The 26,758-nt window shown below is 42.9% G+C and overlaps 2 protein-coding genes across 3 annotated transcripts in view; one reads left to right on the top strand and one right to left on the bottom strand.

Moving 5' to 3' along the window:
- Positions 1-435: 435 nt before the first annotated feature.
- CASP3 (caspase 3) lies at positions 436-23,316 on the bottom strand. Its single transcript, XM_068970527.1, has 7 exons — positions 23,278-23,316; positions 11,132-11,200; positions 9,589-9,713; positions 4,942-5,070; positions 4,452-4,627; positions 3,995-4,115; positions 436-2,704 (listed from the first exon to the last, which is right to left on the bottom strand). The coding sequence occupies exons 2-7, from the start codon at positions 11,182-11,184 to the stop codon at positions 2,481-2,483; spliced, it is 828 nt and encodes a 275-aa protein (XP_068826628.1). The 5' UTR covers positions 11,185-11,200; positions 23,278-23,316; the 3' UTR covers positions 436-2,480.
- Positions 23,317-23,931: 615 nt separating this feature from the next.
- PRIMPOL (primase and DNA directed polymerase) overlaps positions 23,932-26,758 on the top strand; it is a 50,658-nt gene continuing 47,831 nt past the window's right edge. For both annotated transcript variants that reach the window (XM_068971898.1, XM_068971899.1), the window contains exon 1: positions 23,932-24,055. The gene's annotated coding sequence lies outside the window, so the exon portion shown is untranslated. The remainder of the gene's footprint in view (positions 24,056-26,758) is intronic.

Here is a 26,758-nt window from a genome sequence, read left to right as displayed (position 1 = left end):
AATTTATGGGTAGAAAATGATTCATTTCAGTGATAGCCTTTATATTCTGCTACTCCCCATTCCTCAAAGCAAGGAAACAAACAAAAATATGGTCATATTTAGGGGCTGTGGTTTGTGAGAACTTAGTATCCTTCCTGGCATCATGTAATTTTAGAAACAGGGCCTTCTGAGAGGGCCCTAGAGGGAACAGGAAGGCTCCTTTACCCTATTTGGTAATTTACCACCATCTCAAAGTGTTTGATTAAATGGTCCCGTCACATCATCGTTGGTCCTCCCAAATCAAGCTCTTGGTTAAAAATATTTTAACTTCAATTAGCAGCACATCAGAAACAATAACAGAAACTTAAACACATTGATCATTTTAAATTAAAATTTGTATTTGGAAATAGAAATGCATAATAACAAACTTTTTACAAAATTGTCACATAGGAACATACCTTCTGATCCCACAGCATGCTTCATTCACTCAGAAAAAGTTACAGACACAATCAAAACAAAGAGCTTTCATTTATAAATGTGAGCACCGTTGTTTAGCACAAGGAAGCTCATGGGAACCAGTGGGTTACAGCGATGCAGAAGGTTCAGCACCTCCTGAGCAAGCAGGCTCAGAGCCTCCCCGGTCTGCGTCCCATCTCTGGCCTTCAGTTTCCCTGGGCACCAAAGCAGGGAAGACTGGATGCCTGCTCAAGTCCTGGGTGCCCTGCTTCTTGCATTTCAGAGAAAAGTATATGATCATAACAGTATCATTCTCCCTTGATTGTAAACATTAACAGAATAAAAGTTAACATGCTCAAAAATTTTACTGCCGAGGGTGCTATGATTTTTTTCCCCATTTTCTGCAAAGGATGGATGAGGGTCCAGACCATTAGGCCACATTCACTGCTTATACTGGAAAATGAGGAAATGCTAATGAAATTGCTTTTACGGGCTGACATTCAGGAATGGCAGAAAGGGATGTTCTGGAGTGAGTGCAGGACTTGTTCTTCGGAAGAACCGTAGCTCCTGGACAAAGTTCCGTGGTGAGGTGCACACTTGGGCACATCCACGCCCATGCGTAGCAAAGGTGACTGAGACCTTGTTAGCCATGAAGGGGGAAGAGAAACCTTAGTGTTTTCCCCAAACACTCAGAGCCTTTTGCAAACCATATTCAGGTCCTTAAGCATTAATTTACGCAATTCCTGAGAAGCTGAAAACTGCAGACCTCCTCCCCCCAGCGTCAAGTAAGAAGTGTACTGATACTCAGTGGTAGTGATGTCAAGTCTATTTTATAAAATGGACTATCTGCAGAAAGGCGGATAAGAATTCGCTTTAACATCCAATTAAAAGCCATCATTTGAAATAAAACAAAAATTAGAGGGCTAGGATTTTTATGATGACTCTTACCCTCTTTTGAAAATTTCCATTTCAGAAGTTTAATTTGATTCACTTTCTTGGAGCTTCTTGCCTTGGGAGCATCTTCCACACACACCCGTAGCTGTGAAGAATCTAGCCCGTATTCTTTTTCTTGAAGCAGTAATCTATGGCTCTGACCCCACCACACAGAGGCTGCGCAGTGTCCCTGGTCAGGCTCGAACCATCTTCTAATTATGGAGTGCCCAGCTGACGGACTGACTGTTTCTTCCTTCTACCTCACTGTTTATTGAAGTTGTGTTTTAGTATGTCCCTACAGAATTTCTTCAACTCACGCTCTTATCAGTGTGATCAAAGTCTGAGGTTTTGACAGAAGAGCCCTTTAGATATTCTGCAGGCACATGAGGCCCAGCAGCTGCTGGAAGAGTTGCATTTCAGCACCTTATAGTCCTCAATCCGTTGCCCTTTATGATTGCTGCATTTACCCTCAGGGTCAACTTACTTTTCTCACACCTTCCCAAGTAAAACATTTAGTTCTTTTTCAATGCTAAAACATGATTTCTTTTAAACAGCAAAGATATGCTCAGCACAAACATCACAAAACCATGAGCTCAAACAGGTGATGTAAAAATACCATTGTCTTAAGATCCAGGTCTTCACGTCTTAGACCACACGTATGGACCACCGAGTTCTAGGATACCTCATTCCATATCGTCACTGCTGTTGTTTGACAAAAGCCATGGCATGTTCCCTGATACAGTGGCATACCCACATGACTGAAATACACTACTGCAGTGTTTAACTTTTTCCATCATTGCTTGAAAATGTGTGGCATAGCATCAGCACTAAACCTCGGTAATTAAGAGAACTGCTAATTTACAGTCATTTTCTTCTCATAATGATTTCCACGATCCAGTTTTATTTCATCTTTGTTAAACTCAGTCTCAACTACCCAATTGTGTTTGAGGTAGCTGCACAGTAGTTCTATTGCTAGGAAGGTGGCATGTTTCAAAGTTATCACCTGGGTCATTAGGTTAGATTTAGAGGTGTGAGGAAAATATAGTATCAGTTACACCGTTTGGTCACTTGGCATACAAGTTAAAAACAAAAATCATCCGTGTCTTTAGTGATTAGAAATACAGTTCTTTTGTGAGCATAGACATAATACAAGGAATCTGTTTCTTTGCATGAAAAGCAGAATCGGTGGAAAAGGACTCATATTCTGTCGCTACCTTTCGGTTAACCCGAGTAAGAATGTGCATGAGCTCGAGCTTGTGAGCGTACTTTTTCAGCATCTCACAAAGAGCCTGGATGAACCAGGATCCGTACTTTGAGTTTCGCCAGGAATAGTAACCTATAGGGCAAAATATAACCAAAATATCACAGACAGTTGATGTCAGCTGATTTAATCAATTGTGACATATTCATGAAGGTAAAAAACAACATAAACATGCATTGGTATTATTAGCCATAAAAATAAAAATATACCATAACTTTGGTTCCAGGGGAAAACAAAACAAAAACCAAGTAGATGTTGTCTATATACCTCTGCTTCTGACAAGGAAAACAATTGCAGGCTAACTGCACCACTGAGTGAGAATTCTACTTCCTGGGCTTCCCTTCCAATAGGGAAGAACAGGTTTATAGGCAGAAAATGCAAAAGCAAAGAAATAAAAAAGGATCATTATAAGTAGCATGGTGTTGCAGTGAGATGATTGGCTTATCCAACAACCTGCTTATGTATGCACATACATTTGAGGGTCTTAAATTTGTCTACAGGGAAAAGAATGAAGTATAATAAACATATTATAGCATATTCAAAAGTCCAAAAAGGGGAAATAGTGTATTTATCGTTATTTTCCCAGATAAACTAGTGGATTCATTGCTGTGTTTTTGGCCACGTTGAGTGGCTTGGGGGACCTAATTCCTGGACCTGGGAATGGAACCCGGGCCCACAGTAGTGAAAGCACCAAGTCTTAACCACTGGATTACCGGGAAGTCCCTGGATCTACTGCTTTTAATCTGAACTGGAAAGATGCCTGGAGGTTAAAATAAATCATATCAACTATATTTTAAAATGTTATACTGTTTAAAAATACACTTGCCCTGTATTTCCAAACATACCCTGAGTTAGTTGTATGAGTAAACAAGTACATGATCAATATATATTAATTTATATGATGACAAGAACACACACACATAACGTGTAATACAACCACAGACAAAGCGCAGGTTGATAACCTAGCCATAAATCATTTTTAACCTTATTTTCTCTTGTTCCACTTCTACCCACTCATATGCTATTCATGTTTATCCTTTCAGTTTCCTAGCTCCCAAAGAATTCCTGGAAAACACACCTCTCTCCTATTTCAGGAAGTGGGCGAAGCTCTGACTTGGCCTGTATTATAATATGGATTCCAGGTGGTGTCAAGTCCATGAATGACATTATGCAAATGTGCTTTCTTACACGGGTACATTTTCTAGCCAAACTGGGCTAAAGACAACTTTTTGAGACTTCTCCGTGGTTAGGGTACCCTAAAACAAGACACAGTGGCTTTTTATGGATATCAAAATCCCTATAGCCTTTGGAACACACTCTTCAGTGTTTAAAATCTACCTGTTTCAGTATCTGTAAGTTTCTTACCAGGTGCTGTAGAATATGCATACAAGAAGTCTGCCTCAACTGGTATTTTCTGACAGGCCATGTCGTCCTCAGAACCACTGTCTGTCTCAATACCACAGTCCAGTTCTGTGCCTCGGCAGGCCTAGAGGTTAGAAAATAAACACCTATTTAAAAATTAGAAAAAAAAGAAAAGAAACATTTATTGGAAAAAAATGTGTGTACATGCATAAATGCGTAACTTATTCCTAAAAAATGCAAAGGCTCTATAAAAACTGATGTTAATTATTCAGAATCATTTTGCTAGAAGTCTAAAAATTAAAGTTTATGCTATGTCTCCTAAGCAGTGGTTTAAATAAATAAAAAAGTAGCAATAGATTAGTAGCTTCAAGGAAAAAAAAAAATCCTTTGGATAATCCACAATGGAGTAAATTAATCCCTAAAGAAGCCTCAATAACCAAATCGCTCAGTTATCTATTACCTGAATAATGAAAAGTTTGGGTTTTCCAGTCAGACTTCTACAACAGTCCCCTCTGAAGAAACTTGCTAATTTTTTCAGATCGACGGGTCCATTGGTTCCAAAAATGACTCCTTCTTCACCATGGCTTAGAAGCACGCAAATAAAACTGCTCCTTTTGCTATGGTCTTCTTTAGAAACTGGAAAAACATTTATAGACAAAAAAAAACCAATGCAATTTTATTCAACAATTTCATATGTACTGTATGGGAGTAAGATGAAGAAATTTGAGAACCGAACTAAGAGATTGTGTAAACCCAGCTTGGGGCAGAGCAACACACCTCAGACTACTCTAGGGAGTCAGTATGAATAACTCGTTTTACTTACATAAAATGTACAGAGTAGGGCTGTGTACTCTTTAGTTCCACAATTCTCATGCTTTACTTTCATGTAGGTTATAGCTAGATTGTACATACATTGGACAATGAAGGTCATTCTTTTCATTATTTCTTACCGTCGCTCATTAATTCCAACATTTCTTTACGTGTAAGATCGTTTTTAATCCTGACTTCATATTTCAAGCTCATGAAGGTTTCCCTGAGGTTTGCTGCATCCACGTCTGTACCAGATCGACAGGCCATGCCTTGAACAGAAAGTTACTTTTAATTGCATGAAAAAAAAAGATAAACTGCTTTGAAATGAACTTTTCAGGGATCCACACAATCCACAAGAAACTCTTCCTTTCAAATGCTAAGAAAATTCAATATTCTGACAGTGGTGACACTAAGTCTCTTTCATTTCTTTGCATACAAGACACTTCATGATATAATCTGTTATCTGTGTTCTCTGTTACAGTCACAAAGATGTTTTTCACAGCTGCTTAGATAGTGATAAACAAATGACTTAAATGCCTAAAAAGAGAGGTTTGGTTAAATAAATTACAATTCATTTATAATATGGGATACTATGTTGCCACTGAAATTTTGTAGACAAAATTTTGCCATAGGAAAATGGTCACCATTATTAAAAGAAAAAAAAAGAGTAGAAAATAAAAGGATCCTACTTTTAAGAAAAAATTATACACACACACATAAACATACACAAACACATACACATCACCATACACAGACGTATATATCAACACACACCTCACACACTCAGAGCAACTATTTCTTTGATTGTAAGTTTTCAACAATTCTAAGATACATCAGTAGTTTCATTGTTATCTTTTTGGGGGAAACAAAAAACCCCCATAAACCACTAGGCCACATTAACACAGTTCAAAAGCTTCTAAGCCTTCTGACCACCATGAAACCATGATCACGACCGGCTTCATCTGCAGAGATGTGGGACCCACAGCACAGAAGAGTCCAGCAGAACTCGAACAAGGCTCTGCAGCTGCTGTGTGGCCTGTACCCCGTAGTCCTGGGCTTTCCTCACCCCTTAGAGCACCTTCCACACGCATGTATGGACTGACCGAACAATGCCCTCAGATTTAAAAATCTAAAGTGTTAGGCGTAGTAGGGGGAAGGCACTCAGAATTGAGTAAACTTAACACATATGGAGGAGGCAATGGCACCCCACTCCAGTACTCTTGCCTGGAAAATCCCATGGGTGGAGGAGCCTGGTAGGCTGCAGCCCATGGGGTTGCTAAGAGTCTGACACAACTGAGCGACTTCACTTTCACTTTTCACTTTCATGCATTGGAGAAGGAAATGGCAACCCACTCCAGTGTTCTTGCCTGGAGAGTCCCATTGACAGCGGAGCCTGGTGGGCTGCCGTCTATGGGGTCGCAAAGAGTCAGACACGACTGAAGTGACTTAGCGGCAGCAGCAGCAACACATATGAAAAAAAAAAAAACAACTAGATGTTTCCAGCTCCAAATTATTGTTGATTGTCTCTGAGTGGTGTGATTATGAATGATTCAAATTTGTTTCTTTTGCTAATCTGTAATTTCTGAAACTTATTGCCATATATTATTTTTACAAAATTAGAAGTAAGCTCATTAAGGTTTTGACATTGGAAAAGGGAACACTGGGCACTTGTGTGACAAAGCAATTAAATTCTGGCCCTGGTCTGTGAGCCACTTAATAGTTGAACAGAAGACACCAGGCTGTCAGAGATGGTTTTGAGAACCCGACCTTCCCATTTCAAAGCAGAAAAGGAGCTCACTGTAAAGGTAAAGTCAGATTATGGGCCAAAGTATCTTGGGGAGAGAGTTGAACAACGTGCCCCACCCCCTTTAAAGATAAGTAAGTACTCAGGCTGCTGTTGTTTAGATGTGTTGTGATCCCATGGACTGTAGCCCGCCAGGCTCCCCTGTCATGGTATTCTCCAGGCAAGAATACTGGAGTGGGTTGCCATTTCCTTCTCCAGGGCATCTTTCTGACGCAGGGATCAAACCCACATCTCCTGCATCGGCAGGTGGACTAACTACCACTGAGCTGCCTGGGAAACTTGGGCTGTAATGTACACATGATAAACGTAACTAACAATGCTGTACGTTATACATGAAAATTGTCAAGAGAGTAAATCCTAAAAGTTCTTATCACAAGGAAAAAGACTTTTTTCTATTTCTTTAATTTCATATCCATATGAGATGATGGCTGTTCACTAAGCTTATTAAGGTCATCATTTCATGATGCATGGAAGTCCAGTCATGCCGCACACCTTAAATTTATGCAGTGCTGTGTGCCAATTATATCTCAATAAAACTGGAAGAAAAACACAAAACCCCAATAAGTTCAACAACGTAAAATTCTATGGGAAGAGGGCATTATAATTAGCAACGTGAGTCAGAATACCTAAGGTTGAAGGTGGTCTCTCAGCTTAGAGCCAAAAGCAATATAAATGGGCCAGTTTTAGACACTCATTTTCAAGTACGCTTTCCTCATTCCTTATAATGAATCTAACACCCAATCCTGCTAATCTTTCCAGTGTAATTTTGCTTTTTCCCCTTTTCACCAGCATTATGATAGATAGCCTCCTAAAGTGAATCAGGCGATTCTAATTTCTTTAATTAAAATTCTAATATGATTAATATGCCAATTCAGAGTTAATCACAGTACCAATTTAAAAGTGAAAAAAATGAAGGAACAGTCAGTGCTGATTCATATGGAAAATTATGCAAGTCAAGTGAACACTCTATTTCGGGAATGGGACATTATATAATCATTACAATAGCAGATATGGAAATTATACAACAACACAAAAAACTCTTACATTACATTAAATGGAATAAGCAGGATACAATATTGCTTACATGTTATGGATAAAATTTAACTTTGAAACTGTTAAGGAAAAATTACAAGTAATACAGTAGTATGTTAATTAGCTTTTTTAGGATAATGAGCGGAGAAGGCAATGGCACCCCACTCCAGTACTCTTGCCTGGAATATCCCATGGACGGAAGAGCCTGATTGGCTGCGGTCCATGGGGCTGCTAAGAGTCAGATACGACTGAGCGACTTCACTTTCATGGGTTGGAGAAGGAAAAGGCAACCCACTCCAGTGTTCTTGCCTGGAGAATCCCAGGGACCGGGGAGCGTGGTGGGCTGCCGTCTATGGGACTGCACAGAGTCGGACACGACTAAAGCAACTTAGCAGCAGCAGCAGCAGGATGATGAGGGATTTTATTTTTCATATACTCTTAAAAAAAGGAAAAAAACCTCTGAAATATGCTATTAGATTCAAGCCAGACATGTACAGGGACTGAGACGTGGATCTAGGGATCAGGCTATTGTGACCCTAAGAGCAATTTCTATAGAGCGGTCAAGGTGATGGAAAGAAGAGGCCAAGTTTTGAACATGCGTTGTCAAGACTTAGGGAAGGAGACAAAAATCAGATCAAAGCTTAGGGGGCAGCAGGAATAAAAAAGATAAGGTCTCTTTAAGGTGGGGAGTCTGTCTTCTTTTCAGGGGAAGACAAAGTCAACAGAACAAACAAAGGCCCAGGAGGTGAAGTGATACAGGGGTGGATTCCCAGCTCGGGCTGGGGGTCGGGCACACCAAGGCCGAGAGGTCCAGCTACTAAATTGTCTGTGGGACTCTGTGCAAGGACTCTTCACCTTTCAGTAACTAATGGTGGTTACTTTCACGGTTGCTAGAAGAATTAAATAAGATTTCTGTGAGGTGCCTCGCGCAGTTCCTGGAAAGGAAAAATACTTCTCCTTACTATTTGGTGAGATCCTTCCATTAACATGAAAGAGGGAGCAGGAAGATAAAGAAACAAGGGTTACACAGAAGTCAGGCCTGGGACTTCCCCGGTGGACTGCTGCTGCTAAGTTGCTTCAGTCGTGCCCTACTCTGTGCGACCCCACAGACAACAGGCCACCAGGCTCCTCCATCCCTGGGATTCTCCAGGCAAGAATCCTGGAGTGGGTTGCTATTTCCTTCTCCAATGCATGCTTGCATGCTAAGTCGCTTCAGTCGTGTCCAACTCCATGTGATCCTATGGACGGCAGCCCTCCAGGCTCCTCTGTCCAGGGAATTCTCTAGGCAAGAATCCTGGAGTGGGTTGCCATTTCCTTCTCCAATGCATGCTTGCATGCTAAGTTGCTTCAGTCGTGTCCGGCTCTGTGTGATCCTATGGACGGCAGCCCTCCAGGCTCCTCTGTTCAGGGAATTCTCTAGGCAAGAATCCTGGAGTGGGCTGCCATTTTCTTCACCCCCCACCCCCAGTGGTCTAGTGGCTAAGGATCTGCCTGCTTGTGCAGGGAACACGGGTTCAGTCCCTGGTTGGAAAAGATCCCACATGTCACGGGGCACCTAAGCCCCGTGGGCCGTAACTACTGAAGGCCGCATGCTCTACAGCTCATGCTCTGCATCTAGAGAGTGGCCCCCGCTAGCTGCAACTAGAGAAAGCCCTGATGCACCAATGAAGACACAGCACAGCCAAAAAGAAAAATTAAAAAAAAAAAAAAAAAGAGAGAATTCAGGGCAGAAGAGGTCAACGTTCAGATAGAAGAGGGAGATTTTGATCATACAAAGAAGGTTTAAGAGTTCCTGTTGAAGGATTCGTAGGATCCTGGCTCTGTTTTTACTTCATGGCTATTCTATGTCATTAGTTTATTAACTAATAACATGAATTCTGTTTTTTTATACTATACCAAATATAAATGGTACAAATACTTGTAAAGGTTTAAAAACTATCACGACACATACCAGTATTTTCGTGGAAGTTCTTATTATTAATTATTATACATAAACCCATTTCAGGATAATCCATTTTGTAACTCTCTTCCAAGGATATTCCGGAGTCCACTGATTTGCTTCCATGTAAGATCGTTCTGTTTGTAAATCAGACAACAGTTTACAAAGAAAGAAGTGACCAAATGCTGCTCTTCGCATGAACAGAGACTTCTCTAACACGTAAGAACAGTTAACATGTGTTGAATGTAATGTGCCAGGTTGTATGCAACAGGCTTCTCCTCCCTAAAATTTCACAAAAACCCACTTCACAGATAAGGAAGTGATTACGATGAGGCTAACAGTTATGCAGACCGTGTAAGACACAAGACTGAGAGCATCTGTCGAACTACAGGGTTCACACTTTATATTGTTTTCCTTTACATTTTACTAAAATTTCATTAAATACATTTTCTACTTAGCCACTTCATCCAGCTGGTGGAAGTGGCCCTGGACAGTATGTAAATAAATGGGGGTGGCTATTTTTCAATAAAACTTGATCAGAACAGTCTACAAGCCTGACCCCTGACCTGGCCAGGAATCAGGATACAACAACGAAACACTGATACCTATTGTTCATGTACCCCATACACTCAGCCTAGGAGTATTTCACATTATATGCAATTTTTAAAAAAATTGTTGGAAAAAGAGTAAAGTAGTAAATTATACTCAGTATCATAGGAAGAGGTAGCAAAATGTGTAAATCACTTTAAAAGGGTTTTTAAAAAGACAAAAGAGGAACACCAATCTTACCTCTAAGATGAGATTGCATTTCAATAGTTTAATTTTTAGGCAAATTCTTTTGCTAAACAAATACTGCAAAAATCTTTATTAGTAATCTAGTAATAGCTCTGCTGTAACAGTACTGTTTAGTACTAAAATTAATATAATTCCCTAGGTGGTCCAGAACAATAATACTATACCTCAAGAAGAAACGTTTAGAATTAAATGTACCGCAAGAGATCCCAAAGGGATTATAACAGACATGGATTAAATTAAGAGTGTTTTGAGTTTTATCTTTTCCCTTTATCCATCTGTTGAAATATTAATAAACAGAATATTCCAAAAAGGAAGACTGGGAAGGAAACAAAAAAGGGGGAAAGATAATCTATAACCAGGCAATTCTTCCCCAGACTGAGAACTTGCATTTTACCTTAGCCTTAAAACTCATAAACAGGAGACCAAAAAAAAACCACCCCAAAACACAAACCTCTTATCCTGCAGAGATTCAAGAAGGTGCATCTGCCTCTCCTGGGTCATCCCACTACCAGAGAGGGGTCTCCAACCACAGGTCAGGCACCCCTCAACCTCCCCGTATTCTATCTAAGTTTTATTTTAAGGAGATTCAGAGAGGACAATTTAACATGTGTACAGTCACACAGCTGTCACATGAGGTAAGAAGTCATCTGGGCCTCTCTGGTTTGAAAGCCCCAATTCTTTCTGCTTCCTCCGAGTTTGCTGTATCATACTACACACACCCACCCTCCTTGCTGGTATGAGATTCCTTTTAAATACTCACGTCTCTGAAGTTTTAATGGATTTTGAATCCACTGAATTTTCAGTGTTCTCCATGGATACTTTTTATTTACTAGAATATAAAGAAAACAGATGTTAATCAAAAGCAGTCATTCTAAGATCACAGCATTATATTAATTATGCCAATGATTATTTATCTAAATAAACGCGCTATACGGACATTTTCACATCAGCAGTACCGTCACTCCCCCAGCTTCATCCCTGTCATGCAAGGCTTGTTTGAGTCAAACCTGAGAACAACAGTCTTTTATAAAGGTGCACACAATGTAGCCCTTTTCTCTCTTTCCTTTTTAATTGAGTTATGAAATGCATGCAGAGCACAGATAAGAAGTGTGCGGCCTGATACAGTTTTACATTTGGGTGCTCCTCTAGATCAAGATACAGATTGCGGCTCGTTTCTACTGCAACAGATCCCGTCATTGGTTAAGAACTGTCTTCCAGTTCAACACAGTTAAGACAAAACCTGAAAACTTCCCATAGCAATGGTATGCCTCAAATAACACAATTTTATGATGCTTAAATTTCCAAGAGATTCAGTGCCAGAAGTTCCAAACCTCCACAAAACCTTTACTCTTAAACTAGACACGAGAACCCTACTTTCTCATTTAAGGTGGTCGACTGGCTTGACGAAACCTGGAAGTAAAAACTACAGTTCCTGCTTCCATTCTCCCATCAGGTAATTCTGTTTACCTTGCACAGTGAATGAGTCCTTCTAGCCAAAGCAGCTACCACTTATTGACCATTTATTACACAGCAGGTGCTGTGCTAGGCGTCTTATCTTTTATCTTCCCAACAACCCAAAAAGCCAGGAAATCCAGTCCTTAGTGATGAAATGACTTTGTCCGCAGCCACAGAGGTAATGTTGGCGGTCTTCTTCTTCCCTCTCCCGCTGGCTGCCTTGGGAGAAGCCAGTCCCTCACTATTTGTCTGGAGTTCTGCCAGATCTTCTCTGGTTTTCCAAAAGCAAAAGGTACTTCCTATGACCATTAATCTGCCTCCTTAAATAAAGAATATAGAAAAACAGGGACAACAACCTTTCTCCAGCCTCTAGAAGCCCTGCCTATCTTACAACTCCAACCTAAACAGAACTTTTAACCTTACTCTTATGCTAGAATCAGAAATCCCCATCCACAGGACTCCCTCCTAGGGAGGGAGTCTAGGGCTAGAGTTGAACAGTGGATACAGGTAATTAAGAGTCTGGAACTCAGAGAGAGATCAAGGCTGGAGACATACTGGGGCACTCTGACAATGAAAGGGTTACTAGAGGAAGTAGAGCCAGCAAGAGACTCAAGAGAGGTACAAGAAATGAGAGGACATCAGGTAACTGGGGTGTACCAAAGTGTGCAGAAGTCTTTCAATGAGCATTTGATCATTACAAATCTCGCTAAAAGTTCAGTTCAGATGGGAACAGAAGACCATTAGCTTAGGCAAGAAAGTCATGGGGACAGTAGAGATTGTCAGGAAAAATTGTCCAAGACTTGGAAATAGGCAAAAGAAATTACTGGATATTATTTTCGGGTTCAGTTCAGTTCAGTCGCTCAGTCGTGTCCAACTCTTTGCGACCCCATGAACCGCAGCACGCCAGGCCTCCCTGTCCATCACCAACTCCCGGAATGCACCCAAACCCACGTCCATTAAGTCGGTGATACCATCCAACCATCTCATCCTCTGTCGTACCCTTTTCCTCCTGCCCTCAATCTTTCCCAGCAGCAGGGTGATGCTGGGCATAATCGTCAGAGAAAGCTCAGGGATTATCTGATTTTATAGGTTTTTTTTTTTTTAAAGATTAAACATTTTTTTTTATTTGAGTATAAGTGGTTTACAGTGTTGTGCTACAGCAAAGAGAATCAATTATACATATATCCACTCTTTTTTAGATTCTTTTCCCATATAGGTTATTACAGAATATTGAGTAGAGTTCCCTGTGCTATATTGTAGAGCCTTATTAGTTATCTATTTTATATATGACTTCCCTGGCGGCTCAGACGGTAAAGCGTCTGTCTACAATGCAGGAGACCTGTGTTTGATCCCTGGGTCAGGAAGATTCTCTGGAGAAGAACATGGCAACCCACTCCAGTACTCTTGCCTAGAAAATCCCATGGACGGAGGAGCCTGGTGTCCATGGGGTCACAAAGAGTCGGACACGACCGAGCGACTTCAAATATATACATATTTTATATATAGTAGTGTGTATATAGGGTCTCCCCAGTGGCTCAGTGGGTAAAGAATCCGCCTGCAATGCAGCAGACACAAGAGACGTGGGTCTGATCCCTGGGTCAGGAATATCTCCTGCAGGAGGAAATGGCAACCCAGTCCAGTATTCTTGCCTGAAAATTCCCATGGACAGAGGAGCCTGGTGGGCTACATTCCAAAGGGTTGCAAAGAGTCGGAAGCGGCTGAGAGACTAAGCACACACACTGTGTGTATGTCAATCCCTATCTCCTCATTTATCCCTCCCGCCCCCGCCCTTTACCCCCTGGTAACCGTAAGTTTCATTTTCTGCATCTGTAACTCCATCTCTGTTCTGTAGATAAGTTCATTCGTACAGGGCGTCCTCTTTTGACTGACTCCCTGACTAGGCTATTTTACAACTTGTAGGAAGTTAAGCCACAGGAAAGGGAAGCCAAGCAAGCGACTCTTACTGACAGCAGTGAAAATAAATTTCGTCTTGAAGTGATATAACTAATTTGCAACTTGCAGAAAAGATGACCCTCTCAAATAACACTTTATTGTTCTACAGGATATTAACCAGTTTCCCTTCTACTAACAAATTCATTTCATTGTTTCCAACCATTTATATCTATGTTTGTTGTTTAAAGTCTCCTTTGAACTGGTCTTATCCTACTAGTTCTATCATCAGTTAACTGAATAAGATATTTGACATGTATTCTATATTTACACAGCATCCAATGTTATACCTTTTGAAAATTATACTTTAAAAGGATTAATGTTGCTGCAGTGGTTACTCCAGTGTTCTTGCCTGGAGAATCCCAGGGATGGGGGAGCCTAGTGGGCTGCTGTCTATGGGGTCGCATAGAGTCGGACATGACTGAAGTGACTTAGCAGCAGCAGCAGCAGTGGGTTGAGGAGACAATGGGAAAAGAAAAAATGAATAAACACAACATGAGTAAGTCAACATAGTTCTACTGTGAAGGGGCAAGGAGAGGGGATGATAGCTGAAGTGGGACCAGGAGTAGAGGACACTTCCTGTTTGGCCTGGTTTTAAAGACGAGCCATCTTAGGCATGCTTTTATGCTGATGAGAATCATCCACAGAAAGTGAGAAATTAATAAGGCAATAGGAGAAAAAGAACAAAGTTCTTGAACGAATGAGAGAGTCTGTGAATCTAGTTCACATATGGAGAGAGAGATATTGGCCTCAGGTAAGAACAAGAACACCTATGACAATCCTGGACAGCATATTAAAAAGGAGAGACATCACTTTGCTGACAAAGGTCCGTCTAGTCAAAGCTATTTCCAGTAGTCATGTACGGATGTAAGAGTTGGACTATAAAGAAAGCTGAGCACCAAAGAATTGATGCTTTTGAACTGTGGTGTTGGAGAAGACTCTTGAGAGTCCCTTGGACTGCAGGTGATCCAACCAGTCCATCCTAAAGGAAATCAGTCCTAAATAGTCTTTGAAAGGACTGATGAGGAGGCTGAAGCTCTAATCCTTTGGCCACCTGATGCAAAAAGCTGACTCATTGGAAAAGACCCTGATGCTGGGAGAGACTGAAGGCAGGAGGAGAAGGGGACAACAGAGGATGAGATGGTTGGATGGCATCACCAACTTAATGGCCATGAGTTTGGGCAAACTCTGGGAGATAGTGAAGGACAGGGATGCCTGGTGTGCTGCAGTCCATGCGGTCACAAAGAGCTGGACACGACGTGGCAACTAAACAAAGAACAAGTAAAGGCTCGACAGGGAGGCCTGCCGTGCTGCAATTCATGGGGTCGCAAAGAGTCAGACACGACTGAGCGACTGAACTGAAAGACTCATCCATTGTCGTGCAAGGAAGACAAACTGTGTGGCACAAAGTATGAAGGCTGGTAACCTGGATGCAAGGAGGAAGAGGAACTCGTACGATCACATCCACTTGCTCTCTCGTTAGAAAACAGAGACAAAAATCCCCAATAAATAAATGCATTTTACCACGTAATACAAAAACTAACCATGCATACATCTAGCACAGGTGTATGAGACAGGCGTGCCCAGACATGAGTGGAAGGGACACAAGTTGGTATTACCTCCTGAGAACATGTTGATAACATGTCTCGCCATGTCTCAACAGAAGCCTTAAAGTGTGCTCTAGGAGACTTATACTGCTAAGAATGCAGCCTAAGGAAGCAAACATTTCCAGCTCAACACAATTTAAAGCAAAACCTCTCGCTGGCCCTACTTCCTCTAGTAACCCTAATCTAGAGATTAGGGAGAGGAGAGAAGGGGAGGCATATGCACTACTCATCAAAATATTGAAAACTTGGACAGAGAAACAGTGAAGCCTCGATGTAGCCAATACACTGGTTATATAGCATCTTTACCTTTTAACCTGTTTATTAACAGTAACTATCTCTGGGTGATGGGATTACTGGCAACTTAATTACTCTTCAATGTTTTCGTATTTTTTTTCTGTAACATCTTTTTAAAAGTTAGGAAATAGTAACACAGATTATTTTATAAAATATATCTTTCAACAGTGGTGGACTGTATCAACCAGTACTGTGCTAGCCAATTTCAGCTCTCAGCCCTGTTTCAAAAGCAATAATAAGGGTATGTTACGTATGAAAATCCCATGGACAGAGAAGCCTGAGAGGTTACAGTCCAAAAGGATCACAAACAGCTGAACATGACTGAGCAGCTGAACATGCAAAAACATGCACTCTTCTGAAAGCAACACTTCCTTGACTGCTGTGGATCACATCCCAGTCTGTCCTTCTCTTTTTCTTCCATACGTACAATAAACATGTATTATTAGGTATAGAGAAATCTCAAACTTCCTTGAACCAGAAATACGGAGGCCAACTTGCCTCAGTGCATGTCAAAATAATTATCTACCCATAGTTGAAAAATAAAGCTTTGGTTAATCTGATTAATTGAGAGAACAGTACAGGGTAGCTAGTAATTGTGGAAACGTAGGGAGATACATAACAAATGGTTTATTGATATTATATTGTAATCCATGAGAAAACAGTATTATCTATATTTCAAGACTTTCCAGCCAGCTTGTGGAAAATCTGGAGTGAAAACACAGTGGAATGGGAAAATAAGACTTAATAAAGATAATTTTTGAAGGGGAACACAGAGCTCCTGCCAGTGTCTTTCTGGCTCCAGGGTTTTGCCTCAAACTGGCCCTTTGAGTAAGTTTGCCAAGTGTGGGGTATACTGTATATATTCAGGAACCCCTAAATGCTGCTATGTTCCATCAGTGATCAAGGCCTTAAGGTCTTTTTACCAAATACTTCTGCAAAGAGTGATTATTGGACTGAAATACTAACTTCTAACAATTTTTTATTTCTTGCCATCAATAAAGCTCTGGGAATAAAGTGATTCTATCCTTGTGACTGATAATAGGAGGTTTAGATTTACATAGCAGCCAGCTTTCCAGAGTTTTAAAATACAGCTGTCTCTTGAACAACTGGGGTTTGAATGGGACAGGTCCACTTACACGTGGATTTTTTTAAATAGCAAATCTACAGCATTGCACCATCCAAGGTTGGCTGAAATCCACGGACATGGAACTGTGGATACGAAGTGCCTGCTATCAATTATACACTCAGATTTTCAACTGTGGGGAGAGTCCCCTCTGTTGTTCAAGGGTCAACTGTGTTTGGCTTCTTGGTTTACACCATGGTTAAGATTTCATCTAAATATAAGGTAACTTTCAAGTAATAACTTCCTTTTCATACATTTAATCAACTTTCTTTAACCAAATCATTCTTAAAAGTTGAAAAAGTTTCAGCTAGATTATCCTTAATATAAGTAACTGTAATTAATAATTTCCAAAATTAGACATCAGAGACAATTTTGTTTCAATAAGGTATTTGATGGCTGAAAGGAAAAAAACCACCTGAATTCTCTTAGACTAGGATTTTTCTATTTGATAAGGACTTCTCAGGAACAAATACTATAATGTATTATTTTGTTCCCTTTATTATTCATAGACTACTGAAAATTTATATAATGGTAAGTAAAATCCTCACTGCATCAGACATTTGCTTTCTGCCTGTCACCATCTGTTTTTCCCACATGAAAGCATCTAATCCACACTCTTGGGAGCAGCGCTTTGGTTTCTGCAGAACCAAAGGGGTTAAACTCAGTATGACCTCATCTCCATTAACGAATGCCTGACTGAATATAAGTTATTCTAGGTGTGGTGATCTCATCTCAGAAGGATAAAAAAAAATTGTCCCCCAAGGGGGAAAAATGGCCTGTATGATGACAAGGAGTTTCAATTCTTAGAACACTGTCATTTGACCAAACATAAATAGGAAAAATATACAATAGGGGGTTAAAAATACATTGCAGCATACCAATGGACTTAACACTAACTGCTTCTTACTGTACTGAGTATATAATTCTTCCCATCAGTTCAGGGTGCTCATGATAAATTTCTGAACACATTTTGGGTCCTAGGGGAATTCTAAGGTAGACCAGTTGCTATTAGGTGGGAGCCTGGAACCTGGCTCTTATAATCAAGCCTCTGAATTCCTAGATCCATTAAACACTTGCCAATGAAGCTATAAGAGCCAGATGATTCGAAAGCTAAAGGTCCTTCCAACGATGCTTTGAGGCATAGTGATTTCCATTTTCATAGTTCAGCTGACTGAGGCTTACAGCAGATAAGTAACTTAGGACTCTGTCCTAACTAGGATCTGTCAGCTTCCCTCACTTCTCCATGTTACTACTACCTAGGAGGAGTAATGCTATCACTAATTTCAAGGAAGGAAACAAATCCATGACCTAGAAATACTGAGACAGAAAGCATAAATAACATGATAGAAACTGACTTCAGGGACAATGAAATAGTATAAAGTACACTTTCTCTAATTCATGAAGAAAACAGGAATGATGGTTATGGTGTTTGGGGGGCCACCGGGTAATTTACTTCTAAAAGTAAAATTACAAAATAGGGATAACTTTCCTATTAAGCATCGAGCAGTTTTTCCTATATCTCTGCTTGTCTCTAAAGGAAAGGTGAAGACTTTTCGCTGTGATTTCTGGGGAGATTATTTAGTCCTTCTTCAGTATCTGTGGAGGATTAATTCCAGGACACCCACCTCCCCTTCATTCCCCACCCCACCCTTGCTGCCCCCATACCAAAATCCACAGATGCGCATGTCCCTTCATGTAGAATGGTTCCACATATGGTTACAGATCCTACAGACAAGATAGGTGGCCGGTACTTTGGCCAAGGAACTTGAAAAACATCGGGATTACATTTATTACCAACTAGAGAGGACAAATGATGAAGGACTGGTGCTGAAGCTGAAACTCCAATACTTTGGCCACCTGATGCGAAGAACTGACTCATTTGAAAAGACCGTGATGCTGGGAAAGACTGAAGGCAGGAGGAGAAGGGGACGACAGAGGATGAGATGGTTGGATGGCATCACCGACTCAATGGACATGAGTTTGAGTAAACTCCAGGAGTTGGTGATGGACAGGGAGGCCTTGCTTGCTGCAGTCCATGGGGTCGCAAAGAGCTGGACCACGACTGAGCGACTGAACTGAATTGAGAGAGGACAAAAATCTCAAAAGCAGTCATGTTTCTAGATTTGGTAAGTGAAAGAGAAACAAGATTTTCTTTTTTTCACAATAGTTTGGATAAGTGGAGATTTCCGCTGTGACATCCTAGAGCTTTTACTGAAATAATTTCCTAACTCGTCCCTGCATTTCTTTGGGAAGAATCACCAAACTGGATACTGTCATTTGGCCTGGTGAAGTCAGATTGTTAATATTTATTTTGTAATAAAGGAGGAATTTCACACATGGCAAGTAAAATTAAATACAGAAGAAACTTAGTTCCATTGCGCCACACAAACAAAACCATTCTTTCCTTTTTCTCTGGCAAGGCCCATACCACCAGGGAGACAGACAGGAGGGCTCCCCACTACTCGAAGCCACAAGCCAGAACGGACACAATGCTTACTGAGCACCAAGGGCCTGCGTCCCCTCACCTGATGCCATCCTAAGATGGTATCCCTGACGGGGCAGAAGAAGAAACGGGAAGTCCTTGCTGACCTAAGTATTATGAAATAAACCTCGAATGAAGGCTCTGGGATGCCTTTTATAAAAATTACAGATAACCTCTAAGACCTCCTTCCTCCCACTGAAAATCACTCCTTTGTAGAAACAATTCAGTTTTACAACCACCTGCCAAAGAAAGTCTGAAACTGCGAAAAGCCAGGGTCAGTAGTGTTTATTCATTTGTGCCGGAACAACTGACTGAACACCAACTGTGTGGGGGTGTCATAAACCCTGAGTGTTTGAAGTAATGGAGAGTAAGATCTATCCCTGTGTGTGACCTGCCCCGAAGCTCACTATATTCAAAAGTGGCTCAACAAGACAGGTGCCGATGTACAGTACAAAAGAGAGAACTTCATCGTGTGCTCAGCTGTATCTGACTCTTTGCGACTCTGTGGACTGTAGCCAGTCAGGCTCCTCTGTCCATGGGATTGTCCAGGCAAGAATATTGCAGTGGGCTGCCATTTCCTCCTCCAGGGAACTAACCCGTATCTCCTGCATTGGGACGTGGATGCTTTACCACTGAGCCACCAGGGGAACTTTGTCTTACTCTACTCTAATCCAGATACTCTAAAAACAATTTGAAGAACAAAATAGGTGGAGAATTAATAACATTACATAGAGATTTACAGAGCATTGTCACAGACATTATCTCATTTTATCCCCATAATAACCCTCCAAAGTACGTATATTAACTGCTGCCTGATTTATGGATGAACTAGGAAAGTATTGCCTTTGGGAAGTGGCCTCAGGTTCTATGACAGCCCATTCCCTATCCCCCTCCATTTTATTTCGATTTGTTACAAGCGTGCACAATGGTAGCTAACAGTCTAAGCACTCTACATCTCGTAGATCCAAACACCAGTGCTTCCATCTTTGAGGCAGAGCCTAAAGAACTCACACTAGGCACCAGAACTGACCTAATGCCATTCACAGAAAGACTGGTTTTCAGCGTCACAAGGGGCTGAAGCAGTAGGAGGTTGTGTTAAATTAGGTGTGAAAGCAAAACAGTGAGGAAGCATTGTAACTGCCTCTATCAGACGTCAGTCTCTTAAAATCAATTATAATTGCCTCTATCAGATTGCAGTCTCTTAAAATGCAAGGAGGCTAGGCCTCTTTTTTCAGGATTGTGAAAGCAAATCTGATGTAGCTAGATATAATGTTTCTCTTCTTTCTTACTGGGAACAGGTTTTATTGCTACACTGCAACTTACTGTTCATTCCTTCATTCATTAAAACACATTTTAACCTTCAAAAGCCTTCATTGCAAAAGAGCAAAGCAAAACCAAATCTCAAACAGCAGGTTGGGGTAGGGATGGTTTAAACTTTTACATTTCATTCTTAGAGATCACGTAACTCTAATATATTCAAAGTGGCAGAGTGCATTTTGACACAGGCAGGTCTATGCAGCTTGCTCAGCACCATCCTGCATACACACACTGTCAGAGCAAATCCTGTATTTCACCTCTACCATTCCTTTCTAGTACGCATCATTTAATTATAATTTGCTAAGTAACCTTAAAATACATTCATTTTTTTCTAGATAGGGCATAATTATTAAAAAAAAAAAAAAAAAGCATAATATTGTAGTATTGGCATTCATTTGTACCAGGCCCTGGATATGAAGAAAGACAAGCAACAAGATAACAAGCCAGAGTTCCGTGTGGAATTTGCTTAGGAGCTAATAGAGGAGAATGTAAAAAGCACCTGCAAAGGCTATGACTCTTTTTCCTCTCAGGACCAGGCGGATGCAAAAGGAATACAAAATAGATAAGACTTAACCAATGGCACCCCACCCCAGTACTCTTGCCTGGAAAATCCAATGGATGGAGGAGCCTGGTGGGCTGCAGTCCAGGGGGTCGCTAGGAGTCGGACACGACTGAGCGACTTCCCTTTCACTTTTCACTTTTATGCATTGGAGAAGGAAATGGCAACCCACTCCAGTATTCTTGCCTGGAGAATCCCAGAGATGGGGGAGCCTGTCGTCTATGGGGTGGCACAGAGTCGGACACGACTGAAGCGACTTAGCAGCAGCAGCAGCAACCTTGAAATGTTGAATCAGAACATAAGCATCAACAGAAGTTTCTCAAGGAAAGGTGTCGTTATGGGAAGAGAGAGGGAAGGCAAGACTGTTCGAGGAAGAGGATAGTTGCTGTTGAGATCAGCATGGCTGTGCAGAATGTGGCAGATAAGGCAGCGGAATGGACCAAGGAGCCAACCTGTGCTTGACTTTGTTAACTGTTAAGGGGCTGGATTTATCCTTCGGGCAAAGGAACAGCTTTCTGGATTTTTATTCTGTAAGATGTCTCAGCGACTGGAGAAGGGCAGAGGACACAGACATAATGGAGGCCAATGAGGAGGCTCCTATAGCCAGCTGAGCGCTTCAGTCAATTCAGTTCAGTCGCTCAGCCCCATGAATCGCAGCACGCCAGGCCTCCCTGTCCATCTAGGGTGGCTTGAATCTGAGATGGAGAGAAAAGGCTAGATCCACTGGATTTCAGGAGGTCTAAGAGGCTTGGCCGCTAACTGGAGGAGCCGGGAGAGTTAGCTGAGAAGGTTGGTTCCTAGTTTTTGGCATGGGAGCCACATCCTGAGAACTTGGAAAGAGGCTGCTGCCTTGGGAAGTAAGGTTTGACAGCAGACCCACTGGAAACAGGAGTGACTAAGGAACTCTTATTCAACTTGGGCTGAGGGGATTTCACATAGGCTTCCTTAAAGTGATTCAGATGTTTAAAAAGCCTGCGATGTAGGAGATGTGGGAATATCACAGCCTAAGGGATTTGGGCCAGGAAAAATAGTCATCAGCACGAGCTAGAAGGATTCATGTAAGCCTTCAGGTCTGAAAATGAACAGGAGTTTAATACTTGAAACGGGGACTTCCCGGGTGGCTAAGTGGTAAAGAATCCGCCTGCCAATGCAGAAGAGGCAGCTTCCATCCCTGAGTACGGAAGATCCCTTGGAGGAGGAAATGGCAACCCACTCCAGTATTCTTGCCTGGAGAATCCCCTAGATCGAGGAGCCTGGCGGGCTATACAGTCCATGGGGTCGCAAAGAGTTGGACACGATTGAGCGACTGACCACGCATACACTTGAAATCACCTCTTTGAAAAGCAGAGTCACACCATTTCAACCTGAAAAAAAAAAATCTAGACAAAGGCAGCAGAGGCCAAATCCTCGCCTGAAACAGGAGGATAAGCCCCGAGGGCCAAAGCCTCGGAAACAGCGCCAGCCAGGCTCCTGCCCTCAGGCCATCTACCCTCCGCGCTCATCTTCCTCACCACCTTTCCTATTCAAATTTCAGCCTGCGATTTCCTCTGCCTCCCTCTCCCGAGTCCCACCTCTACCACTCAGCCTCGGCGCTCCCGCCCGGCCTCCCCGCGCCTCTCCTCCCCCAGCTCAGCCACCAGGGTCAAGCCTCCTGCTACCAGGCTTCAGCGTTCCGACCGGGTCTCCCGACCCTCCCCCTCTCCCCCCATTCTCGGCCAGGCCACCTGTCCCCCGGGCTCGGCGTCTGCGGCCAGGTCTCCGCTCCCCAGCCTCCCGCTGTCTGGCCGGTTTCCCGCCACCCCCCGATCCAGCCTCTATCCTCGGCTCATTCTCGGTCCCCCGGGGCTCGGCTCCTGCAGCCGGATCACCGTCCCCCGGCCCGGCCTCCAGTCCCCCGCCCCAGCCCCGTGTCTCTGCATCTGCGGGCTTCAGCGCTCGTTCCCGCCCTCGCTGTCGTGGCAAAACAAAGGATCCGCCGCCGGATCGTGCCTGCATCCTGTCTCCTCCTCGGGGTAGCTGCAGGCCGTTGCAGGTCCCCAGGGCAGGCGCTGGGCTTGGGGGCAGGGGGTGGTGGTGGAGGGAACCAGCCCAGGACTGACGGCGCGACGGCATCACTCACCGTTCAGCCACAATGTTGCAGCTCTGCTGGACTCCACTCCTGGTCTGCTTCCGCCGCAGCCGCGCTCAGAGTTGACCCTCAGAGCAGGCTCCGCCCTTGGCCCCGCCCATCACCCGCCCCTCTGCTTTGAGGGCTCAGTTCAGCCCCGACACGTCCATCAGACCCCGACTCGCCCCTCCCCGAGCCCCGCCCGCCCTTGAACCCCGCCTCCTCAAGGCCCCGCCCCACCGGAACCCCGCCCCCTCACAGACCCCGCCCCGCACGACAACTCTGCCCTCTCACGGGTCGAGCGAGCTCCAGCGTCCCGGCGACGGTGCGTAAGCGGTTCCCGGCTGTTGCTTGGTTGTGGTCCCGGTTCTGCTCTAGGACGCCGCCTCCTTAGAGGCCCGTGCGCTCCCCTACTTCCTGCTCCTGCCCAGTTCCCGCGCTCGGTTTGAGGATTCCGTCCCGCCCCCGGAGGCAGAGCTCGTGTCCAGCCAGCCGCAGAGGAGCCACGGGTTCCGCCCCCCGCGAAAGTTTTGGTGGTAAACGGAGGCCGGACCCCTGGGTAGAGAGCAAGACGTTACCAGCGGGCCTTCCGGAGGGCAAACCGTCTCTTCCCGCCCATTCTCACTGCCCCTTCCCCTACTAGCCCGCCAGGCTCTTCTGTCCACGGGATTCTCCAGGTGGGAATACTGGAGCGGGTTGCCATGCTCTCCTCCAGGGGATCTTCCCGAGTCACGGATCGAACCCAGGTCTCCCTCATTGCAGGCGGATTCTTTCTCATCTGAGCCACCAGGTATTATTTACTTCGTTCTGTGTTATGGCTACCATGCCTTCAGTGCTTATCTGTGCTCTAACATTGTGGTAATGTCTTTTCAACAACCCCTGGAGGTAGGAATAACAGTTTGCACCTGGGCTTTAAAAGGTTAAAAAGGTTGGTTTGCTCTTGGTAAGGGTTATGCAACTCAGATCCTAGGAATAAAGCCTGTATGCCTCCCAAATTGAGAGAAGACCAGTGTTTGGCAGTCCCTTTGTTGCTGCATAAAACTGAAGACTAGGACCTACTCCCAACGTGAACAGTGGTTGGCATGCAGTTATTTGTAAGAGATAACTAGTGGGCTAGCTTTTTAAAACCAGTCCCATCACCCTATAAAGAGGCTCAGGTCGCTTCCTATGCTAAACTTGCTTATCAAATGATGCTCCAGTTAAAGCAGTAGGAGGGGCTTTTGTGTAAATTACACTAATTTACTTAGAGAAACTTTAGAGGAAAACAGCTGGCAATGTCTTCTCAGTTTTGAGATTTCTTTTTATAAAGGTGTCTCCCAGGTGTCGGAACTTGATCTGGGCCTCCAGGGGAAAGACTTTGGGGGAAGGTGGGCGGCACTCCAGCTGAGGGAAAATGTGCAGGAGTGGGCCAGGTCTTGCAGGCAGTGGTCATTATGGTTCATTTGGTGAGAAGGCTGAATAATAAGACATCAAATGGGCAGTGGTTTAGGGCCAGATTTTGAAGAGTTTGGACTTACTGAGGTAAACTTGAGTGTGCATTTAGTGATGCTCTGAATCATTAATGAGTGATTAATTGTGGAAAAGTTATGTAAATAGTCCTTAAAAAATTTTTTTATTGGAGTATAGTTGAGTTACAGTGATAATTTCAGGTGTACAGCAAGAGTGATTCAGTTATGCATGTATCATTCTTTTTCAGATTTTTTTTCTCATATAAGTTGTCACAGAATATTGAATAGAGTTCCCTGTGCTACTCAGAAGGTCCTTGTTGGTTATCTGTCATCTGTATAGTGAATATGTGTTAATCCCAAGCTCCTGATTTATTCCTCCCACTCCCGCCACATTTCCCCTTTGAGATGGCTGGATGGCATCACCGACTCGATGGACATGAGTTTGAGTAAACTCCGGGAGTTGGTGATGGACAAGGAGGCCCGGTGTGCTGCGATTCATGGGGTCCCAAAGAGCTGGACACAACTGAGCGACTGAACTGAACCATAACCTTGTTTGCAATATCTGTCTGTTTTGTAAATAAGTTCGTTTGTGTCATTTTTTAAAAATACTTAAGATTCCACATATGAGTGATATGGTAGGATATTTGTCTTTCTGTGTCTGACTTCGTTTAGTTTGATAATCTCTAGATTCATCCCTGATGCTGTAAATGGCATTATTTCACTCTTTTTTATGGCTGAATAATATTCCATTGTATATGTATACCACATGTCTTTGTCCATTCCTCTGTTGATGGACATTCAGGTTACTTCCGTGTCTTGGCTACTGAAAATGGTTTTAAGGGTGGTTAGTCTGGCAGAATTAGGCTGGTTGGTTGGGAAATCCTGTGAGCAGGGTAGAAGGGTGAAGGAATCAGAAAAATTCTGATTTTCTGAATCACTGAATGTTTTCTTCCTTACAGGAGACTTTTGGGAAATTTAAATTTGAGTTACTCTGTTCAAGCATAGACAAAATGATTGAAGGAAGGGGGAAAAAAAAGAAAAAGTCAATTAGTATACTTAATTATGTAAAGAGTATATTTCATCTGGGAAATAAACTGAATTACTGTAAATGAAGTTTTAGTCACATTATTATGAATACTTTAGCAGTGGGAGAAATAGTATAAATGTATTACAAGAGGCCCTAAAAGGAATGATATTAAGAAAACATTGCCAAATATTAGAACTTGAACATATATATCAGAAAACACAAAATACTGTTGAAACTATTCTCAGGACAGAGGGAGAAGTTGTTGTGGGGAATAGAAATTGATTCTGAAGGAGATCAGCCCTGGGATTTCTTTGGAAGGAATGATGCTAAAGCTGAAGCTCCAGTACTTTGGCCACCTCATGCGAAGAGTTGACTCTTTGGAAAAGACTCTGATGCTGGGAGGGATTGGGGGCAGGAGGAGAAGGGGACGACCGAGGATGAGATGGCTGGATGGCATCACTGACTCGATGGACGTGAGTCTGAGTGAACTCCGGGAGTTGGTGATGGACAGGGAGGCCTGGCGTGCTGCAATTCATGGGGTCGCAAAGAGTCGGACACGACTGAGCGACTGAACTGAACTGAACTGCGATTAGACAAAAAAGAAACTAGGAGAACTGGGCTGGAGAGAACCTTGGGAGTCAGGCTTCAGCTCTTCTGGTGTGTGTGTGTGTGCGCGCGCGCGCTCAGTCAGGTCTGACTCTCTGCGGTCCCACAGGCTAGCCTACCAGGCTCCTCTGTCCATGGATTTTCCAGGCAAGAATACTGGAGTGCATTGTCATGCCCTTCTTCAGTGTATCTTCCCAACCCAGGGATCCAACCCTCTTCTGCAATGCAGGCAGATTCCTTACCACTAGCATGGAAGCCAGTAATCATGAAGCACGTACCAACTGTCCAGGTGGTAAAGTATCAACAGATGAGCAAGTCTAGCCATAATCCTAGGGAAACCAAGGCTACTTAGGTTGGCTTTCTGAGTTATCTCTACACCCCTGTTCTCACTGCCCTCTCTCTCACTACAGTT

The sequence above is a fragment of the Capricornis sumatraensis genome, chromosome 4, assembly GCF_032405125.1.
Source record: "Capricornis sumatraensis isolate serow.1 chromosome 4, serow.2, whole genome shotgun sequence".
Lineage (NCBI taxonomy): Eukaryota > Metazoa > Chordata > Mammalia > Artiodactyla > Bovidae > Capricornis > Capricornis sumatraensis.
Note: the sequence above shows the minus strand (reverse complement) of the source record. Positions and strands in the feature narration are given on the sequence as shown.

Bases quoted from the DNA above. Each gene is read 5' to 3' on its own strand.
- CASP3 (XM_068970527.1), bottom strand. From the start codon at position 11,184: ATGGAGAACACTGAAAATTCAGTGGATTCAAAATCCATTAAAACTTCA. The intron at 4,628-4,941 runs GTAAGAAATAAT...ATGTTTTTCCAG, and splicing joins GTTGGAATTAATGAGCGACG to TTTCTAAAGAAGACCATAGC. The intron at 2,705-3,994 runs GTAAGAAACTTA...TTTGCCCTATAG, and splicing joins TGCATATTCTACAGCACCTG to GTTACTATTCCTGGCGAAAC.